The following is a 23,290-nucleotide window of genomic DNA, read 5'->3' as shown; positions in this document are numbered from 1 at the left end:
AAAAAAATGACCTTGGTGTCTTAAAAAAATGACCATGTATAGTAAGGCTTTTTTTTAAACCATAGTAAGGCTTAAAAAAAGAAGAAAAAAAATGACCTTGGTGTCTTTAAAAAAAAGGACCATGTTTAGTAAGGCTTTTTTTAAACCATAGTAAGGCTTTAAAAAAAAAAAAAAAAAAAAAAAAAAATGACCTTGGTGTCTTTAAAAAAAAAAATAAATAAATAAAAATGACCATGTAGAGTAAGGCTTTTTTTTTTAAACCATAGTAAGGCTTAAAAAAAAAAAAAAAAGACCTTGGTGTCTTAAAAAAAATGACCATGTATAGTAAGGCTTTTTTTTTTAAATCATAGTAAGGCTTAAAAAAAAAAAATGACCTTGGTGTCTTTAAAAAAAAAAATAAATAAATAAAAATGACCATGTAGAGTAAGGCTTTTTTTTTTAAACCATAGTAAGGCTTTAAAAAAAAAAAAAAAAAAAAAAAAAAATGACCTTGGTGTCTTTAAAAAAAAAAATAAATAAATAAAAATGACCATGTAGAGTAAGGCTTTTTTTTTTAAACCATAGTAAGGCTTAAAAAAAAAAAAAAAAGACCTTGGTGTCTTAAAAAAAATGACCATGTATAGTAAGGCTTTTTTTTTTAAATCATAGTAAGGCTTAAAAAAAAAAAATGACCTTGGTGTCTTTAAAAAAAAAAAAAAAAAGACCATGTATAGTAAGGCTTTTTTTTTAAACCATAGTAAGGCATTTAAAAAAATAAAAATAAAAAGATGACCTTGGTGTCTTTAAATAAACAAAACAAAACAAAAGACCATGTAAAGTAAGGCTTTTTTATTTATTTTTTTATTTTTATTATTTATTTATTTATTTTTTATTAAAGATTGCTATGGATCATAAGGCGTCTAAAAGAGTCAGGCTAAAAAAAAAAAAGACCATATCATAAGGCCTTTTTTTTTTTTTAAACCATTCTAAGTTTAAAAAAGAAAAAAAGAAAAACAAAGATGACTTTTGGTGTCTTAAAAAAAAAAAAAAAAAAAAGACCATGTATAGTCAGGCTTAATAAATAAAGACCATGTATAGTAAGGCATTAAAAAAAAAAAAATTGTATAGCAAGGCGTATTTTTTATTTTTTTTTTTAACGATCGTGTATAGTAAAGCACTTTCAAAAAAAGATGACCACGTATCGTAAGGCGTCTAAAAAAAAAAAAAAAAGACCATGTATACTAAGATGTTTTTCTTTTTTAAATTATTATTATTATTATTATTATTTTTAATGACTATGTATAGTAAGGTGTGTGTTTTTTTTAATGACCATGTATAGTAAGGTGATTTTTTTTTTTTTAAATGAAATAACCATGTATAGTAAGGTGTTTAAAAAAATTAAATTTAAAAGAGGTGCGTGGACTTTATATCCACATAGTTCTTTGTCCACCATCAAATTGGCTTAATTCCTGAACATACACACATTTTACCAATCATTCATCAATCAATCATCCATCCATTAATATCATTATATCATTTATCCAATGATATAAAATAAGCAGGCATAGGTGACACATGTACAATAATTTTTATTCGGAGGCAACAGCTCTTGCATATTACAACTGTTGGCGTTCAGAAGGCAAAAAAATAAAAATAAAAAGCAAGAATGAATCCACCAGCTAAATGACACTGAAAACTGGAGAGAGAGAAAAAAAAAAAAGTGTTGGGAAAGTGTTGGAACCCACAGCGATGCATGCAGCGATGGCTCAGAATGCAATGTACAGCATTTTATATTTATATATATATTTATATCATATATACAGAACAACAGTGAGACCCAAACAGATGCCAGACATCTCATTCCACACAATTACACAACAAAGACAGACCAACTTCTATTTTTATTTTTTTTGTCATCCATTAAAAAACAAAAAATCATTTTGCTCTTTTCTCTGTAAAAGTGCAACTCAATTAAAATAGAACCTGTTTTCAAGACATCATTTTTTTTTCTTCTTTGAATGTGGAAATAAAAATAGAATCTCCCGAGTTATCAAAATGGAGCGAGAATGGAGAATATTGCGTCTCTAGAATCCCCCTCGTGCTGAGGCTGAAAGGTCGAAGGTCAAAGCGTGTCTAAACAAGACGAGCCGTCAACAAAACGCGGAGGGTTCTCGTCGCTCCCGAAGCGGTTTGGCGTTCACTTGAAAACGGACAAACAAAAAAGGCTCCACGCGCACACGCAGGCTCATCGTCACGACAATGAATGAATGAATGAATGGAGAGTACGACAAAGAAGCGCCATATACGTACGTACGTTTGCATTGGACGGGGGAGGGGTGGGGACACACACTAGTTAATCTCACTCAAACAAATGCTTCTCCATATTGCTTAGTAACACAGAAAATGAATTTCCAAATGAATGACTCGGTGCTATCTTTATTATGAAACAGCTAAACTGCCAATCAGTTTTTTTTTGTTCGTGTTTCCTCAGTATAAGCACTATTTTTTCCTTTATTATTATTATTATAGTTCCTTCATAGGCATTTTCGAGCTGACAAAGAGGTCCTAGAGTGGCTATCTGAGTTGGTACATGCATCGGTTAACCAGGCTAAAGTCAAAAGTGTGATTTTTAAGAGGGGCAGACGGCGGGAGGGGCGGTGGGGGCGTGGCCTCTAGTCGTCCTCCTCGTCCTCTTCGTCGCTGTCCTTCATGGAGATTCCCTGCATGCCTCCTTCCCTCACCGACGCCGTGGCCTCCTCCACAGTCAGCCGGTTGCGCACCGTGTCGTACATCTTGCTGTTCAGCGTCGAGTCCAGGACGCCCTGCAGGCGGAAGTCGCGGTACTTTTTCTGCAAGGGGGGAGGGGATAACAGAGGGCAAAGGTCACGCGCGCGATTATCGGGTCGTGTGTGTTTTCATCACCTTGGTGATCCTGATGAGGATCTTGAGCTGGTAGACGTGCAGCTGCTGGTCCATGCGCTCGGTCAGCCAAGTGCCCAGCAGGTTCATGGTGGCGGTGTACCATTGCTGAAAGACAGAAAGGCAACACTCTCCAGCAAGAAAACAACACGTACACCTCTTTTCAAGAGATCATTTCGAGCATGTTGCTGTTCACCACAAACTCTTCTGTGAGGGGAAATTAATTCATGTGTCCAAACTCCTTTTTTTTTTTATATTACATGGAGAAAAGGAAGCTGGAGAAGTGCAAAGGCGGAGTTAATCTTACACGACCGAATCAACTCTGCATCTACTTTGAACACCATTTAACTCCAAAAAATGTTAAAATGATAATTTGAGTTAAAATCAACTCCCAAAGATGTCTCAATTTTATTATTAAAATAGAGGACAGTCAATAAGAAATCACAATGTTGCCAGAAGAAGTCCAAGTCACAACATTATGAGGCAAAATTCACCATAAAACTAAAAAACTAACAACTAATTACGATTATATATTAGGGATGTAACGATACCGGCAATATCGTGATATTAAAATTGCCACAATATCGTCATCGTCATGTTCATGATATTTAAATGTCACACATCTGTTAAAAAAAGTCAGGTTGTTTTCCATTTGTGCAGTTGTGGCACCCTCTGGTGGCTAGTTTTTTAGTGCAGTTTAATTTTCATTAGGGATGTTTTGGCCCTTCTAAGTTCAAATTACACTAATTATCAGATGAAGGGGAACGTAATATGCTTGTGAAGTGAGTCAATATGTGGAGGAACGCAATGTGTGCTTGCATTAGTAAGTACGTCCCTCAATAGAGATTGGAGGTAGTTTAGATGTATTGCTGTTATGTACATTTAGTATGAGCTCTTTTTTTTCTTTTTTTACAATATTTTGACCTTTTTTAAATATCACCAACCTCCCCACAATATCGTGATAATTGTCGCATCATGAGCTTTCTATCATGATAATATCGTATTGTAATATTTGGATATCGTTACATCCCTAGTAAGTAATGTAGTATCAGACGATATAACCAAGATGGATTTTTGAAGCAAGTTGTAATTTGAACAGTGTAAATCTTAAGTATTATGTGGGAGTTGTTTGATGTCAAAAAAAATTGTGGAGAATAAAAAGTGCCTGAAATAATAATAACAATAAAGGTTAGAAACAACATATGTGGGAATGCTGGAATGAAAAGAACAATGTCGTAATCTCAGAAGTAAAAGGCATCATTTTAAAACAAAAATGTAATTTTTCCAACAGAAAAAGTTATAAAAAAGTAAAAGAATTATACAATTAATATCATAAATACAAGAATGTAGTTGAAATAGTTGCAAAGTTGTATTTTACAAGAATAAAGCCGCAATTGAAAGAAAAAGTTGAAATATTATGAGAACGTTTTGAACACCTTACAAAAAGTAATTCACAAGAAAAAAAAAGTTAAAATTTTTATGAGGAAAGAAAATGAAATATAAAAGAATGAAATCATCATCAACAACAACAAAAATGTTCTATTATTGCAATAAAAACGTAAAGTTAGGAAAAAAAAGTTTGTGATTTCATCTACCATTTTAAAATGTTATGAGAATTGCTTTAATTGCCTACAAAACTTAATCATGTAAAATGACGTCAGTGGGCCAGAATAAATTTGCAGAATTACAGAAAAAAAAGAAAGAAAGGTTAATTAAAGGCTATTATTAAAAAACAAAAACAAAAGAAGAAGAAAAAAAATGATAAATGAAAATCTAGTTATGTTGTTGTATTTTCATATAAAGTGAAAAACATATCTGGAGATGTTGCTCCAGATATTTTGTTGTTGGCTGAGCTATCCTCTTTGGGTTCGATCTTGTTAAAAAAACAAACAATCAAACAAACAAAAAAATACTAAATTGTGATATCAAAATGACCATAAAGTAAAGAATGATGAGTCACAAATGTGAGCGGATGACCTTGAAGTGTAAACATGACGCACTTGGAGCGCCATCAGCTCCTTACCAGCTAATACTTGAAGTTGGATTGCTGGCATCACCGCCACAAAAATAATATAGTAGCAAATAAAAAGTAGCATTGATGACCTCATCATCCGTTCCCACAAACAGAAGAGGCTCACAATCTTATTAGAATGTAGTGGATCATTGTTTTGGTGGTGATTACAATGTTTGCCAACAGCTGCAACAAGAAGCACTTTCCTTGCGTTTTTATTATGCGCCAACGACTTCATCGAGTGTTTTTATGGCCCATAAACGCTGAAATTCACATCATGTTTTTATGTATGAGCGCATTTTTGTGTCTCGACGAGTTGTTCCACAGATGCTGTCAGGCAACTTCCCACAAGTGGACCGACGCTCTTAATGCCGACAATATTGATCCTCGGCTCCCCCTGGAGGAACATTCTTTCCTCTCGCTTTTCACAAATGTGCGATAAAATGAACTCTAAAATACTTTTTTCATTTTGCGCAGCTTGCATTTTTAATAAATACAATTTCAACGACTTAAAAGTGAAATTATGTCCAACATTTTCTTTCCAATAATATTCTATATTCATGCCAACTAGTCTAAACACAAAATTATGATTAAACAAAACATACAGCCTTTTTCAACCATCTCTATTTTTAAAATACATGTTTGGTTGAAACTGCAATTTGCTTCTTGTCAACATGCAATTAGCATAAATGCCATGGAGCTATATTTTGTGTATTTGCTAATTTTATGCTAAAAATGAACTTACTTTCAGTCCTGTTACTCACATGAGGATTATTATTTTTTAATTAATAAATGTTTTTTTGTTATTATTTATTTACTTTTTTGGGGGGTGGGGGCGGAAGGGGTGTGTGTGTTGTAAACATGTTTTCTCTCTTTCTCTCTTTCATTAAATTAATTCATTTTTCTTTGCTGTGTTTTTGTTTTTTGGGGTGTTGGGGAAAGCCAAGTCCCGATTTTTGTGTGTGTGTGTGCATATTTGGAGGTTTATCTTTTTTTTGTTTTTTGAAAAAACAATTGGGCCCAAAATTTCTCAATGTACTTCGCGGATTTCGCTATTCACAGGCCAACACATATTTTGTCCATATTTAAAATATCCCACTGAGAGGGCCAAGGTTTAAAAATGTTTGCAAAGGAACGTTAATTTCTCATCAGATTTGTTCAAGGTTGCAACATTCGCTAATATCTACCTTAATGGTTTTTTTTTCTTGTCAGAAGAAAATTTTGAACATGTCCAAAATTTCAACCTTGAACAAATCCTGCGTGCGTGTGGCCCTCCTAGTAACTCGGGATGTAACGATAACGCGAGATCGTGATATTGAAATTACCACAATATTGTCGTCGTCATGTTCACGATATTTAAATGCAACACATCTGTTCAAAAAGTCAGGTTCATTTCCATTTGAGCAGTTCTAGCACCCTCTGGTGGCTAGTTTTTTAGCGCAATTTAATTTTCATTAGGGATGTTTTGGCCCTTCTATGTTTAAAATCTACACTAATTGTCAGATGAAGGTGAACGTAATATGCCTGTGAAGCAAGTCAATATGTGGAGGAACTCAATGTGTGTGTGCATTTAATAACAAAACATAATAATAATAATAATAATAATAATAATAACATAACATTGATGTTATGTACAAAAGCACAATATTGTGCTTTTTTTTAGTATGAGCTTTTTTTTTTTTTTTTTTTTTTTTTTACAATATTCTAACCTTTTTTAAATATCGCCAACCTCCCCACAATATTGTGATAATTATCGTACCGTGAGCTGCATATTGTGATAATATCATATCGTGACATTTGGATATCGTTACATCCCTACTAGTAACACTGATGAATTCCCAATCACAGAGTCGTATTTTTGTAGCTTACATGTGTGAGGGTCATTATTCACTTGCTGTGCGATCATGAGTTGCCAACCTATATATATATTTTTTTGTCCAGTTCAGTCACGTTCATCCGCATCGCTCGATGTGCGGCGTAGTCGTCATAATCAAATTGGGCCTTTAGATGAATTAAAAAAAAAAAGGATGCTTACTTGGCATTCCTGACTCTGCGAGATATTTGAGAATTAATCGCGCAAAGTGTTCAATTCATTTCCCAGACGCCGAAGACGGACGTGCACAAAAAATTGCAAATGAAGCGGCTGGGCGGCGATAAGAAGAAATGTGCTGATCGTGCCCCATAAAAGCTGCGTCAATCGTCGTCTAAATGCGGCCTCGGAGTTTGGAGGTAAAACAACTGCAAGGTGAGCTTTGATCGGCAAACGAAAAAAGTAGGAATGAGGAGTGAGTAAATGTTGCGCAGGCGGCGTTTGCAGCGGTGCTATTGTCGTGTGCCTTCTCTCTGCTTGGTCCCGCACTTGCTTTGCATTCAAGGCTACAAGAGAACAGCACTCACAGCAAGTCCAAATCAGACCTTTGAAAACCTTGCACCGGGTCCAAATCAAAATGGCCGGCGGCGTCCGCTGCTCGGCTTTCACCCGAGTTTGCTAAGGTGAATGGATGGAGGGTTTTTTTGGGGAGCGGGTTCCGGGTTTATGCAGATGCCTGTCCACTTGACAGTCGAGTCGAGCGTGCAGTGCATGCAGACCTGGCAGGTGTGTGCGTGCTGAGGAAGAGACTGCTCGACGGCAATGTGTGCAAAATGAGCCACAAGTCTGAGGAAGAGGGTCATGCTAGAAGATGTACACAGGAAGATTATTTGACTCCAAAAAAAACATGCCAACCAACATAATGTGAGAAAACAACGCAACACTAGAGATAAGTGCCACTTTTTTTCCACTTCTTGGCTCGCCAGTGGCTGTATTGACGTGACGTCGCGCTCCGTTTTTACAGCAGTTCCGCCTGCACACCTCAAGTGTGGAGGATTCCCAGCAAAGCATTAAGGTCAGTTTAGGTCACAAGTGAGGGGGGGGGGGGGGGGGGGGGGGGGGGAAGGAAACCAAACCAAGACAAGGTTCGATTTAAAGGCATCATGATGAGATCTGAAATCGCCATGACGACCGTGATGACAGATGACGAGAGAATCCTATAGTAGGACGCCTGCGGCAGCATTAGTCGACCCGGTCACATTAAGCTCGGGTGAGACGCCAACGAGACAGAATTCTACGTGACCGCTTGACTTTAACGCTGTTATGGACGTTCTACAGCAGGATTCTTTTGGCGATTTGAAATCTGGTCACGAGGACCTCAAATCTCGTAATGATGGCTTGAAATTAGAGCTGTTAAATGTTTTAATTAGATTAATCACATCTTAGAATTTTGATGAATCACTTCATTAAAAGAGGCTTTTTATCAACATTTTTTTTTTTTGCCTGAGCACCTGTTATATGTTAATTCTTTTGACATTTAATGTTTGAGGACGTCATCAACATTTTTTGATCCACTGCACACGCTCATTCTACTCTTTTTCTAATCAGTTAATTACTTGTCTATTAAAAAAATGACCCCAATATTTTAACATGAAGAGATATTCTGAATGTCATATTCAAACATTTATTTAATCGACACCTTCTTAAAATAATCAACTAAGTCATTTTTTTTTTCAAAAATGTAACCATTTGCAAAATGAGAAGATGATTTAAGCAAAATAATAATTTTACCAAAAAAATGACTTGGGCAATTATTTTAAGAGGGTGACGAAATGCTTTATTTTAATGCATGTAGTTATGTTTATTGTATGGAAGCCCGTTCCCGCCAGTTTTTCCCCACTCGGAGCCCCGTTTCCAAAAGTGGGGGATTTTTTTTTTTTTTTACACTGTGAGAATCCGCCAGTGAATTTTTATTTATTTATTTTTTTTACAGCGTCTGAATGATACTGCCAGTGGGGGAAAAAAAAGTTTTTTTCTTTTTTTTTTTTTTTTCTTTTCTTTTCTTTTTTTGAAAGTGGGGGAATTTTTTTTTTTTTTTTTTTTTTTTTTTTTTTTTTTAAGAATCCAGCAGTGGGGAAAAAAAGTTTTGTTTTGTCTTTTTTTTTTAAATCGTCAGAATCCGTCAGTGATTTATTATTATTACTATTATTATTATTATTATTATTTTATTATTTTATTTTATTTTTACACAATTTGAATGAAACCGCCAGTGGAAAAAAACAAGTTTTTTCTTCTTTTTTTTTTTCCACCAGTGGGGAAGGGGGATTTTTTTATTTTTTTTTAAGAATCCGCCAATGGTGGGAGAAAAAGTTGTTTTGTTTTTTTGTTTGCTTTGGGGGTTTTTTACACCGTCAGAATCCGCCAATGAAATGGGCATTTCACAAAAAATAAAAAATAAATCTGGCGGGAATAGGCTTCCATATTATTGCTCAAACACAACCTGTGCTGCATTTAACGTAACCATCCGCTGTCAATCTAAAGGATCATATGGAGTCAAAATTAATAGTGTAATTAAACAGTGCTAATACATGATTAATGCAATATTTTTTTGTGATTAATCAATGAGTTAATGCTTTAACTTTGACAGCGCTATCTCATCTCATCGATCTCGTGGCGACGACTTCAAATCTTGTAACAACAGCTTTAAATCTCATCACGAAGTACTTAAAATCCTGTTATAATGACTTAAAATTTCATCAAGCAGGCTTTAAATCTCATCACTCATCTCATGAATATAAATTTAGTCACAATGACTAATCTTGTTTGTTTTTCTCGCTGACCTTCATAAACCGTCATAAAAAAAACTACACATTTGATTTGAAAATTTATTTCTCACTCTGGATATAAAAAGTTGTTTCCTATAATAATATACAAGGCTCTTTCAAAATGTATTTCAAAGTCACATATGTAATATCAAATATTTATTATTAATATGGTGTCACAGTTAGAAAAGTTTAGGGTTTTTCACTATAGTTATTTTCTATTTTGTTTTGTTTTTTAATTTTGTTTTTAGGGCAAGTTATTTTTTTTAACTTTTATTAATATTTTAATGTTACGTTTTAATTTAGCTTGTATTAGTTTTAGCACTAGTTTTTTTTTTATTTTTTTTTTTTTAATAATTTTGAAACAAGTGTTTGACCTTTCTTCTTCTGTATGGATGTACAGCCATTCTGAAATACTGTCAATACATTTCAAATGAACCCGAAAGACAAAACGAAGTACATTTTCACTTTACTGTATTAGATTTAGTTTTCTAACCACAAAATGTATTTTTAGTTTATTTTGTTTTTAACTGAACCTTTAGTTATTTTGTTGGTTTTCATGAACTATAATAACCTTGTATGGTGTTCAGAAGTTTCAGCCCATTTTACTACATTCACCGTTGTTGTTAGAGGGACTTTTCCACCAATGACTTTCTGCAGGTTTCTGATTGGCTAAAAATGACCAAATGATTACAGCTGTTGCTCTGGCATGTACTTGGTAACCTTTCAAAGTGTTTTGATATTTTTTTTAAATGGTGCAGTGGATACAAAATGTGGACATAAAGTACTCATGTAACAAAAAAACAAAAAGTTGGAACTGCTGTAAAAATAGCATGAAGTAAATAGATTTATATCTCGTAAATAAAGCCACTGCATTTTTTTTTCACTATAGGAGGCAGCAGGAATGGTGTTAAGAAGAGACCAAAAGGGTTGAAATAAGAGAGATCGAGTAGAGCCAGCGCAACATCGAAGGATGGCTTTGACATGCATGCAAAAGTTGATGGATGGAAATGCATTCAGATGAGAAGCAAACAGAAAAGTAACCAAAAAAAAGAAAAGAAAATGACATCCTAAAGTCACTTCAAAAACACGGCGTCGACTTGAGAAGAAGTCACCAGAGAAAGTTGGACATTCTTTTGGGGGCCACACAGAGGACACCAGGAGGAAGTGAGGACACAGACAAGGTGGTTCCTCCTCGCACACAAAAGCAGAGCCACTCCAAAAGAAACAAAAACAAACATACAGAAAATCAAACAAAAAACAGATTCATCTGGCACGCGGCTCCCTGCGTGTCAACCCAACTCACTTCCTCACAAAAGGCCGGCGCGCGCGCGGCGGAGACGTGCGTCTCGACAGATAGGTTCGGAATGACGTGAAAGCACACACAAACACGGCATTATGTGTCGTCGAAACCACACATGGAGGACACATTGCTGTCAATGTATCCCGTCAGGATTATCTGTGGCTAAGACAGTGCTCTCTCTCCACCCTCCAACACATGAAAACCTGCCTTGTGAGCGCCCACGCCGCCTTTACAATTTGCCATTTCCGCTAAAGGCCCCTCATGTGTCTTCCTGAGGAGTGCGTTATGAGTCGTTCACTAAGCATGCACTATTTTCTTTCCAGAGAGCACTGCTTCATATAATCCTTTTTTTCAGGGAGGATGCTTTTATGGACTCTTTGTAAATAAAAGCTTGTTGTTGTTGGTTGTTTTTTTGTTTTTTTTTAAATAGACAAAGGCCCAAAAGCACTGTGGCAATGCAGACCGGAATGCAGAGGGCAGCAGCTGAGCTTGACAGAGAAAGAGAGAAGAGGACAGAAAGGACAGGAAGAAACACTTTTCCTGCTATGAAAGGAAACCAAACGGGACTTATCCCCATCTGCCCTGTTGTTTTGCCACATTCTGTTCGGGCCCCCTCCCTGCTTGAAGCGGAGGAGACGGCATCTCACTTACATCAAATAACCTTTCTATATACACCTCCTCATTGACCTTATCACGCAGCATGTCCTGAGAGTGGCGGACAAAGGTCACGTAGCCGTCGGCCACGTCCATGCCGGGTTTCTGCAACACAAACACGCGGGTGGCTGACTTACTGTCGTAAAAGCGCAGAAGCGACTCGGCTGAAAAGTCAAGAGTGTGGGCGGGGTGTCACTTACAGGTACGTCCACATACTTGGAGGCGGCTTTCACCTGGAAATGGAAGCGAAGAAATAAAAAAATAAATTAAAAAAAGTCATTTTTAGTAGCTTTTTGGGACTCATTAAGGAAAATGGACAGTTTTGATTCTTAGTTTTTACTACAGCCCAACAAATATGGATTATTTTTTTTCTGTGAAAAAAAAAGAAGACATTTTGATAAATAATTACCATCACCTAACATGCATTTGTGTATAATACAGTATCCATTATAATTAGAGTGAATAATATGAATGAATAAATATACAACAGATACAATGGATTTTACAGTAATAAGTCGTTTAATTTAAGAAATATATAACGGCTGAAATAATGTCTTTTTTTAATTTTTTTGATGAAGCACAAACAGAACATTTGACGGTTTCTCATCATTTCACTTCACAACAGTGAGAAAAAATGGCAAAAAAAAACAAAAAACTAAAGATATATATATTTTTTTAATATTTGTTTGAAAGTCTTTTTTTTGTCTTATGTTGTAATGCACAGGTGTCAAATTTAAGGATTATGGGGGATTATTTTTTAAAGGGATACTTTACTTATTTAGACATTTTTGACAGTTTTTTTTTCTTTTTTTAACATTTGTGTGACTTTAAGAATATTACCAAAAAAAAAAAAAGCTGCACAGTTAATACAATTTTATAATAGCAATTTGACACAGAAACAGATTCATTCACTTTACATTATTTTTTGAAATTTTGGGGCCAACACAAACAAATTAGAGGTCAAACAGTGTCTAGGAACCATTTAAATCATCTTTAAGTGATATAATACTAAGCCCAATTTCAAATCTGAGCAATCACTTGTTATACGTACAAATGATTATTTTCAATGAAACAAAAGGAAGTTTCATCTCACCGTGAACGAGAGGAACGAGGAGAACAGCGTGCCTTCGTCGTATCTGGAAATCTTTGCCAAAACTCCCTCCAGAATGGCAACAAACTAAGCAAAAAGTAGACAAATGATTGCATCAGTGCAACGTTTGTCACCAATGCAGCATGCGACTTCGCACCTTTGCAACCAGGAGCTGAATCATGTCCCGCACGCTGTCCTCAATCAGTTCATCTATTTGCGAGCTGAACTGTTTCTGCAAAGTAAGAAATCATAAAGTTATCAATCAATATTGTTGAATATTGTATTTAAAATGAGCATGCTGATGGATTGTTTTTACTCATCATGTGCAGATCTCACATTTTAACAATCAGTTAAGATGATGCTGAGATAAAAATGGATTTACTTTGTTTTTATCTTTGGTCACCTCCTGACCCATCTCCATCGCGCACAGTTTGGCCGACTGGTCTTTAGCGTCCACCATCACATTGAACATGGTGCATAATGTCGGAGAAATGCGGAAATCTGTCGACTTGCTGCTCTTTGCCAGTTTGGACTCGAACGCCATCCTGGTGCTGTTTGGAAGACAAGTGGGTGAATTGAGGACAACACATCATATAAATAATTTGATTGTTATTATTATCCATATGTTTACCTCTCAATTTGCAAATATATGTTGTATAATATTGTGTCATTGTGCTCCTTGGATCTAATTTGAACGAATGAGACGTTGATCGCCAGTATGCAAAATGGCGTCCGTCTTTGCTGACATCTGATTGGCTGTTAGCTAGTGATCCAGTCCATGAGACAGAAATTGACTGAGAAAGTTCTCGTAAATTAAGCTCAACAAAAATTGCTTTTTACTTCTATTTGTTCCTTACTTGTATTATGAGTGTGTTGGGCAAGTTCCATATGTGTGCGTTTTATTTCATGAAACCCTAACTCCAGATCAGTGGTGTCCAAACTACAGCCTGGGAGCCATTTGCGGCCCGACGTTCATTTTCAGTGGTCCGCAACATATGCTAAAAATGGCATTTGACTCAGTTCAAATAAAATAAACACAAATGTTTGGAGATGATCAAAGTAAGAAGGGAGGGTGTCGAAAAACTGGTGCCATGAAAGGTTATTTTAGTTAACTAAAACTAATGAAAAAAACTACAATTCAAAAAACAATATTGTTACCGAAATAAAAATAAAAACGAAAATGCTTTTTAAAAAATGAAAACTAACTGAAACTACATTTTATGTTTACAAAACTAACTAAAACTAACTATAATTATAGCAAACGTCCTTCGTTTTAGTCTTTGGTAATTAAGTTCATGCATGAGCCTTTGGGGATGATTTTAAATGTGATTTTTAGTAGATTTATTTTGATATAAACCGGAATAATGACGTTTGAAAGTATGTCACACAGAAGTGACGTCATCTAGGAGCAGCCAATAGAAAAGCACCAAAAGATGACGTTGCTCTTATGGTGTTTTTTAAATATTGCGCACAAGTAATACACATTAAAAAAATAAATAAAAAACTAATACAAATAGTGAAACTAACAAACTAAATTAAAGCATTTTTTAAAGAATTAAACTAATAACTACTAACAGAACCACCCTGAAAACTAATAAAAACTAACTAAAATGAAAAATTCCAAAACTATAATAAACCTACTGCCATATTACAAATAAATTGTTTTATATACTGTAGCATTTTTCTAAATATACAAAAGCACAAATAAACTATTTGTACAATTTTTAGGACTAAACACAATTTCTCTTCATAACATTATGTGGCCCTTGCGTCCTTCTGATTTTCTGTATGTGGCCCTCAAATGAAAGAGTTTGGACACCCCTGTTCTCGATGTTTTAATAAAGAATGAATTATTGGCCTTGTGCACTGTATAGTAACTTAAAAAAAATAAAACAAATAAATCTTGCACTAAAAAACTAAAACAAATACTAAAACTAATACAAATTTACTCTAAAACAAACTTAAAAAACAAATGTCTATCCACCTCTCTCAGTGTGTCCGAGCAAGGGCACATACCGCTTGACGCAGTTCTCGATCATGTTGCTGGACATGAGCTTGATGCGACTCTCCAAATGTTTGGCGAACTCCTCCTCGGGCCAGTGGAGGTCCCGGATGAAGGTCTGGAGGGCGTCCAACTTCCAGAACAAGTCCTCGGACGTCCCGGAGCCGTTGCTGCCATTGAAGCAAACGCACACATGTCAAAAGGTCACGCCGGAGCGGGTGGCGGGAGGGGTGAAAGGTCAGGGAAAGAGGGAGGAAGGCGTTGACAGGGTGCTGCTCCTCGCCACCTGAGAAGTCGTTGGACTATTTGGACGTACACTGACTGATCCGTCCAAATTGGTGCACGTGCGGACAGTCAGCGTACGGGTGGGGAGGAGCGGGAACTTTACAGTAACAAATCAATCAATAATCATGCTCTCTGATATGATTATTGATCGGGGGGGTGTGAGGTGGCCACATGCGGGTTCAAATTACTGCAGCTACAGCAGAGTCACAAAGGGAATGGCGGCATGAGAGAGGACGATTTGTGGCGGGATTCTCCCAAGTGGTCATGTCCCCTCTCAGCGTCCATGTCCCAAAGCTGCTGGGGCCCCCGGAAGAACTACCAGACACACCATGCGGACTTTCCTGAGCCAGCCCCAGCGGAGTCTGTTGGGCAAGATGGGCGGCGATAAAACAGCACCCAATCAGACCCCATGGTCGTAAAACCACGAAAAGAAATGTCTGTGAGCTCCACATGGAGATGTCTGGTCTTGCATCGTTTGTGCGTCATAAATCACGAGACATCCTTGGGAAAACATACAGCATGTACTGTATATACTGCATGCAGTAATGTACAGTATATACAAGACGTGTTCCGGGGGGGCGGGGGGGGTGTTGGGGCCTGCGACGGCATCATCACATCTCAAGCTCAACGGCATGCATGTTGAGACAAATGACCTCATCTGTTCTCAGAGTGACCTTGGCATGAACATGAACTGGTTTGATACGAGTCAGATGCTAAATATTCAAATTATATGACGTGATTATGTGTTATAATAGGACCTGAGGACAGCGGCTTCAAAATCTTGAGCATGAAGAATAGCCAGGACACCGCTCAGGTGGCGTGTACACATTTTTTTTGCTAGTGCATAGCATGTACTGTAAAATCACGTAAATAACATGATCCCTTCTGTAATACGCCCCCTTAAAACGCAGGTTTTTCTCATGGTGAACCCAGATTACACATCGTTGGAGCACCGCTTATGTGGCAGTAGCATTAGTCATGGATGCTAACGTTACTGTACATAATTCTTGCTAGTGTGTAGCATATAGCATAAAATCCCAGTGCCTCAGAGAGTCCACATTTTAGAGCATTACTATGTTCAAAACATGTCAGCCACCTGTAAGCGCGGCGCAACCTACTGTATGTAATATAATTAGTGATTACTAGACCTACGATAAAAAAAATAAAAAATAAAATGTACGTTGATGTGATAAACATTTTTTTGAAATTAATAGTGTGTTTTTAAAATAAATGAACACTGAAAAATCGAAAATTCTACACACTGTCTCTTAAGTTTTTCAAAGATTTTTTGTTGGGTTTTTTGTAAGTAATTTTGGTAAGTTATTGTTATTATTATTATTATTATTATTATTATTATTATTATTATTACTTTGCTTTAAAACGTCTTTAACTCTGTTTGTAACTGCTTTTAAATGTATTTTTTTTATTGAAGTAGCCTTATTACTTGCGTCAACAACCGATACCGGTATAGGTCGCCCTCTTGTGGCCATTTTATGATCAGGGACGAGAAACTAGGAATTAGAAGAATAGAAAATCTCCATTAATTTCATACAATTTAGTGGAAGAATGCTATACTGGGATATATAAGTATTTCTTTTAAATAATCTGGCATTGGGTTTTGGGTAAATTGTATGTATTTTATGTAAATTTTATGTACCAAAAGTACTAGTTGGTATCGGTGGCTACACAGCACACTACTCATACTGTGGAATGTGTGATAAATAATATTTATATTTTAATAAGCCCTAGGGACTGTACTGCATAATACTGAAAAATGCATAAGTCTGAAAATTTTTCATTTCTTATTCAGCCCCTGCATAATATCGATTTGGGGTCCCCCCCCCCACCCCCCACGCAAAAAAAAAAAAAAAAAATTGTGTTATTCACAGGATTTTACAGTATATGTATTACTTCTATATCTCCTGATTGTGTTGTTGTGCTTAACAAATACAGTCCATTTGTATTAAAAAAAAACCATTTCAGTTCCTAATTATTTTACACCATCAGGTCAAGTCCTGGAGCATTAAAATTGCTACTTAAAAAGGAAATCCTACTTGCTCCAAAATATTCCTGAATGCGTGCATCTTCATACCAAGGCATTCTCCGTTTTTGCTCAGTAAAGCTAGAGTGAACTAGTTGAATACACACTCAGAGTCATATATAGCAGCCATCCACGACGGGGTTGAAAAGCTAGGCATTTGCGGAAGGTTAACTGACAGTCCCGCTACTGGAACTGGCAGATTTGGTACTTTGGGAATTTGGAGGTTGACATTTGGTAGATTCACATTGGGCAGATTACTTGTTAAACTCCTGCAGAAGAGACAGACAAAAAGAAACAACAAGAACAAAAAGAACATAACAGCGGTGTGGGAGCAGCAGAAAGCCATGTGACACTCACGACTCAACGGAAAGATTGGAAAACGACACATGTAAACGAATGCACGCTGTATGAGAAGACTGTCAGCTGGACTCACATATAAAAAAAAAAGAAGCAAATGTAATACTATCGAAAAGAAAAATATCTTCTTGCTATACTTTACGACTTATTTTATATAATCAAAACACAGAAGTGAAACCGTGAAAGCCACAACAAATGATAAACAAGCGCAACGGACTGGAGGCCTTTTGTTTCTGGCAACATGTCAAAAGCACAAATTATGAAGGTTAGTGTACACAAAGCAAAAAAAAATAAAATAAATAAAATATTAGGCATCAGCCTGGCTCCAATGTGCTGCAGAGAAATAGCTAAGACACATACATTAGTCACAGGTGACAAACTATTTTCACAGTAAATAATGTTTTCCTCTTGGATATAAAAAAAAAAAAAAAAGAAGCGTATTCAGCCCACGCATGGCTTGCTCATGAAGTTCGAAGGAAGCCTAGATGAACTTTACAGATGCTCTCTCAAATCCCCATCTGTCCCCGATTAAAAAAAATAAAAAGAGCAAGAGAAAAGCAATCCTACAGACGAGCTACAAAGACAGAAGCTCCTTACTTTACAGGCTCCCAGGACTCCCGCTCAAAGCCCTTGTGAATTGACTGTGCGATGGAGGACTCCATCAGATCCACATATCTAACCACCAGAGGAGCATACAGATCCTGAAGGTGCTTGTGGAACTTTCCGTTGCACAGATGATCTACGTAGAGAAGGACAGGGGAAAAGACCTTGGGCATTGTTGCGGTTTTCCAAAGTAACAGCAGATATTTGCAAATGTCTTAAAAGAGGTGTATATTATATATATATATATATATATATATATATATATATATATATATATATATATATATATATATATAATATATATATATATATATATATATATATATATATATATATATATATATATATATATATATATATATATAGATAGATATATTAGGGGGGTGCAAAAAGAATCGATTCATAAAAGAATCGAGTTTCTCATTTATTAATTGAATCTAATCGACATTTAATATCAAAAAATCGATTTTATTTAAATTAGAAATGAAGAAGGGGAAAAGGCAGTTGTAGCCCACATGCTGTTTTTGTGGAAAAAGGCACTTACAAAATTAATAAATGTTTAAAAAAAAAAAAAAAAAAAAAAAAAAAAAAAAAGACACTTTAATGTCTCTATTTGTTATTTTGTCTGGCAAAGCAGACTGGAGTAGATCATGACAATTTTTTGCATGTCTGTAAATTGAAGCAGAAATCATTTGTCAATCAAATGTACTTTACTGTAAAAATAAGTGTGATGTTGATTTGTGTTGTGGTCATTTTTCTGCCACGAGATGGCATAATCACATTTGTAAGACATCGGTGACAGCTCAGTGCATTTCTCTTTTCATATTAAGAGCTATCTAATCTTTAACATGGAATTCCCCCAGTACAGGCTTTCCAAGTAAGGGGCGGTCATTAATCGCACATTAAAAAAATCAGTACATCAATGCACTAATTTTGACACCCCTGATATATATGTATGTACTGTCATCCCAAAACCTTACAGTCTGTCCGGAGGAAATCGTTGAGAAGCTGGAAGAGCGGGAAACTGTCCCAGCTCTCGGGCGACTGGATCTCCAGAGCGGCGTCCATGTCGATGGCGTAGAGGGCCAGGAAGTTTTCGGCGTGCTCCACCATGAGGTCGGTCCACCATGCGAACGCCTGCAGAGATTGCCAGAGTAAAGGGGAAGCAGGTGAAACGGGACACGAGGAGGGAGGGCAAAGGAGAGACACAATCGATTCAGGAGCACTGCTTGTGAAGGAGGAGACCTCCTGGATCCTCTTCAACATGTTCACAGATATTCTTTCATTTTGCTGTCAGCTGTACACAGCTTGGATCGAGATTTGTGCCTCTGTTTTTTTTTGTTTGTTTTGTTTTCGTTTTTTTTGCAAGTTCAAAATGTTTATTAAAAAAAGCTCAAAAATTATCACAGTATGAATACACAAGACAGCGAACCCCCACCTAATCAGTTTGCTATTCACAAATTTAACTATTTTTATTTTTTTTTGTGGAACCTATCCTCAGAAATTCACTGAAAAACTCACCTATTCACTTTCTTTGTTACAAGATGGCACCAAAGCTTTGAAGGAAGTAATTTCATATGTGGAATCATGTAAGTAGTTTTTTTTTTTTTTTTTTAGGGTAATGTTGTACGATGGGTTTTAAATTACATTTAAGTGTTTTTGCTGGTTAATTTATTAATTCAATAATAATACAAATACTAATAATAATAATAATAATAAAGTAATTAATTAGTTTTTTTTTATTTGTAGTATATTTAGGGTTTAAATGATCAAACAAGTGCTACATGGTTTAGGATTTCTAGTGAAAAGGTCAAATCTGCCTGCATGCTGCAACATGCAACATATTACGGCAAACTGAAATACTTTTCATCTCTGAGTAGTCCCTTGACACCAATATACCACAAGATAGCACAAATGCAATAATTTTACATTAGACAGTGCTATGGCCTGAGTAAAATAGATAGAATAGATTTTTTTCTAGCAATTATTTTTTTCTACAATCTGTGAATAGGTGAATTTGTGGATAGTGAAATGCATGTAATTTTCAGTAGTGTAAAAGTGCATTGCATCCTACTAAGAGGTGTTATATAGTTAGTAGTAATGGGACAAAAATAATAGGAACACCTCCCAGTAGGATCATGTTTGAGAGATGCTCCATGCTTGTAAAACATGCTAAGTAACAATGTGTGAGTATTAAAAAAAAAAAAAAAAAAAACATCATCAACTAAATTTTAACAAAGGAACATTAGAAAAAAAAAAAACTAATAAAAACTTACATACCCTCTCTAAAAACTAAGATGAATAAAAAAAATAATAATAAAAATCAAAAAGAACTCAAATGAAAATTACAAAACTATTCTAAACCCTGGTGCACGTGCGCGTGTTGCCAGCAGGATTGCATGTTGTTGCCTTCCTCCACTTGTGTCTTGCAAACTTGGCGCTTTTACTCATGCAGATGTGTCACTTCCCTGCATGCGTTGCTGCCAAGCTAAGAAAACATTTGCTGTGCCACCATTCACATCGGCCACAAAGCCCTCCCCGCGTGAATGCCGCTCATTACATGCACGCCGCCTTCCATCATTAGCAAAGTCGGACCTTCCTACGATCCCTTGGACTCTTTCCAAATTAGACCGTAAAGTTTTGTCGCATCCAATGTGGCTCACCCGCTGCAATTGGCGGGTCTTACTTACCTGTCCACCACCGAGGGCTAAAACAAGCGCTAGCAGGGAAAACAAGCGGCAAACAAAGCTCATCTCCACCATATTTAAGGAGAAATAAGTGGAGGGGCTTAAGTTTCCAAAAGTGGGCAATACTCAAAGGTGGTAGGGCAGTGGAGCCCCACCCAACCTTTGGTATCACGGCACAGGAGTGAGTAGCGGCCCTCGAGGTCTATGGCAGTACCAGCCGCTCTAAAGTGCGTGGTCAATGCAATCAGTCCAGAGGGGACATGCACATGATTCATTCAGTTATTACATACCTCTTTTCCCTGCATGGACAGGCATCAATCACAGTGAGAAGACAGGAAAATGAAACAAATTGTACTTTGGAGGCTTGTTTGTGTGTGAGTGTGAGGTAAAAGTCAGACAGCAGAGGGGGTTGATGGAGAAGGAGGAGCTTAGTGGGGAGTAATGCTTTGGACACATTAATCGTCGGATGGAGAAGGGACACATTTATGGCGGATCAAAGTCGGAGGTTCACATGGAGCAGACTCGTTCATACTGGTTGGGCATGCTGTTGGGAGAGCAAGGGAAGCTCTTTATGGCCCGATGAACATGCGTTATGATCACAGTCATGTTGCGCAAGCTCCTCTTATTCGCTTAGTCGCCGAGCCCACCTGCCGTCGCTACAGAGAAGGTACTTCTTGCCATAGTGGCACGCATGCCATACAAAAGGGGGGAAGGGTTGGTGGGTTGGGTTTGTGCGTGACGGGGACTGATAGGGGAAGGGTAAAAAAAAATAAAATCAAAATACTGTACCGATTGATCTGCAGAGCTTGTGACTGCCGCCTGTCAAGCATATTCAGAAAGATACAATAAATCTGCTAGATCTGCATATTGCTAGAGATCACAATGGATCATCTGTTGGCAGTGAAGCAACCTTCTTTTTTTTGTGAATACTAAGAGCTTGCAGAAGTGTCACAAAATGAATAAATGTCAATAATTTCCTTCGTAGTCCTGGAAAATAAAACACAAACACGCACGCTATATTTCATTGGCGTCATGTGATTAGATCGGGGATGTCCAAATCTTTATCATCCTGGGCCACAACATGAAAAATAGAAAGAGCGCGTCGAAAAAAGAATTTAATAGGCTGGAAGTATATGCTAAGTTTGCATAATAATTTCCTTTTGCACTAGCTGTATGGCTACTGCTGTGCAATAATTGGACAGCAGTATATTTATTACTTTTACTATTTACTATGTGCTATGTGGACCAACCAGCAGGAATATGAATTCAGCAGAAAAAAAATCCACCCATTTTTATACATCTCAGTGGGCGGCCATTTTGCCCATGATGTCATTTTCAGTTGACAGCATGTGGCAGTACAAGGCAAAATGGTCGTCCCCTGCGATGGATAAAAACAGGTGGCGTTTTCTTATTAATTCATGTTCCACAAATCCAATATTAATCAGAATGCCATGTTTAGACTATTGGGAGCAGATAGATCATATTATTTTATATAATACTTATGACTCAACTTTTCCTTTAAAATCTGTAGTAACAAAGCAAACCATTATTAACGTTAATGTGATATTTAAAAAAAAAAACAAGTGTCATATTTAGGAACATTCATTTTATTCTTTTCTTTGTTTGATATTTTCTTAATTTTGTATTTAGCTACAATTTTTTTTTTATTAAAAAATAAAAAATAAGTCGCAGCATTCAACTTTTGCTAATTTTATTTTTTAATTTAAGATATTAGTGTAATATTTCTTAACATTTTTAACTTTTTCTCTTAACCACCTGACGTGTGTTGGTTTAGATTTTGTGACAATGCGGAAGAAAGTTAAACAAAAACTACACCTAAAATTAAAAAAAAAAAGTTTATTAACAAAGCAAAACAAAAAAAACGAACTGAAACTTCACTTTGCATTTATATAACTAACTAAAACTAGCTTTAATTATAGCAAATGTCCTTCATTTTTGTCTTTGTCAATTAATTTCATACATGATCTTTTAGGGTTAATTTGAAATTTTGTTATTTTGGTATTACAGTATGGCTGCACAGAAAAAGGAAGGTCAAATGTTTGTTTGCGAATTGTAGTTTTCTTTATTTTATTATACATCACTTAGTGGCCTTTAAAAAAAAATATTTGCACTTGACAAATAAACTAATATTGATTAATTAAATTCAATGAATATAAACTCAACTAAAATAAAGCATTAAAATTTTTTTTAATTAACCCGCTCTAAAAACTTATTAAAACTCCCCCCAAAAAGAGCCAAATCAAAGTCAGTTTTTTATTTTTTTTATTTTTATTTTTTTTTATCTATTGCAAGCAGGAGGGCAAAAAAAAAAAAAGCAGTAGATTGCAAATGGTCTCCGGGCTGGTCTTTGGACGTCCCTCGCTTGGATTCCGCTGTACTTTTTCAGAGTAAATTCATCTAAGAAAATGACTTTTTTTTTCTTTTCTTTTTTTAGTAGCAGCACATAGATGGAAGCATCTTTATTTATAGCAGACTAGTGCTACATCTAAGAACCCCACTCAGGGAGATGGGCGTTGTGTGATAAGAGTGTAAGTAGTGCCTGATCACCCACCTCGGCGTGGTGCTCCTGGTTCTGTTGAAGGACCTCAATGACTAACTCCGCCAGGCGAATGGTTTCCTCCAGCTTTTTGGCAGGGGTGACTAAACGGCCTACATTCTCTGAGACAAAAGGAGGGCGAGGGAAAGGTTGTTAGTCAAGCACAGAAC

At 36.2% G+C, this 23,290-nt stretch overlaps 1 protein-coding gene across 11 annotated transcripts in view; it reads right to left on the bottom strand.

Moving 5' to 3' along the window:
• Positions 1-1,548: 1,548 nt before the first annotated feature.
• cadpsb (Ca2+-dependent activator protein for secretion b) overlaps positions 1,549-23,290 on the bottom strand; it is an 81,916-nt gene continuing 60,174 nt past the window's right edge. For 4 of the 11 annotated variants that reach the window (XM_077530588.1, XM_077530577.1, XM_077530581.1 and 1 more), the window contains 13 exons: positions 23,136-23,242; positions 21,353-21,382; positions 18,857-19,013; positions 17,871-18,012; positions 17,024-17,185; positions 14,605-14,760; positions 12,971-13,139; positions 12,746-12,820; positions 12,592-12,675; positions 11,699-11,731; positions 11,496-11,603; positions 2,902-3,006; positions 1,549-2,828 (listed from right to left, as the gene is read on the bottom strand). In XM_077530588.1, the coding sequence (XP_077386714.1) occupies positions 2,652-2,828; positions 2,902-3,006; positions 11,496-11,603; positions 11,699-11,731; positions 12,592-12,675; positions 12,746-12,820; positions 12,971-13,139; positions 14,605-14,760; positions 17,024-17,185; positions 17,871-18,012; positions 18,857-19,013; positions 21,353-21,382; positions 23,136-23,242 (1,505 nt within the window). In that variant the 3' untranslated portion in view covers positions 1,549-2,651. The remainder of the gene's footprint in view (positions 2,829-2,901; positions 3,007-11,495; positions 11,604-11,698; positions 11,732-12,591; positions 12,676-12,745; positions 12,821-12,970; positions 13,140-14,604; positions 14,761-17,023; positions 17,186-17,870; positions 18,013-18,856; positions 19,014-21,352; positions 21,383-23,135; positions 23,243-23,290) is intronic. The other 7 variants (XM_077530578.1, XM_077530582.1, XM_077530580.1 and 4 more) reach the window with 3 other exon arrangements.

The sequence above is a fragment of the Festucalex cinctus genome, chromosome 8, assembly GCF_051991245.1.
Source record: "Festucalex cinctus isolate MCC-2025b chromosome 8, RoL_Fcin_1.0, whole genome shotgun sequence".
Taxonomy (NCBI): Eukaryota; Metazoa; Chordata; class Actinopteri; order Syngnathiformes; family Syngnathidae; genus Festucalex; species Festucalex cinctus.
Note: the sequence above shows the minus strand (reverse complement) of the source record. Positions and strands in the feature narration are given on the sequence as shown.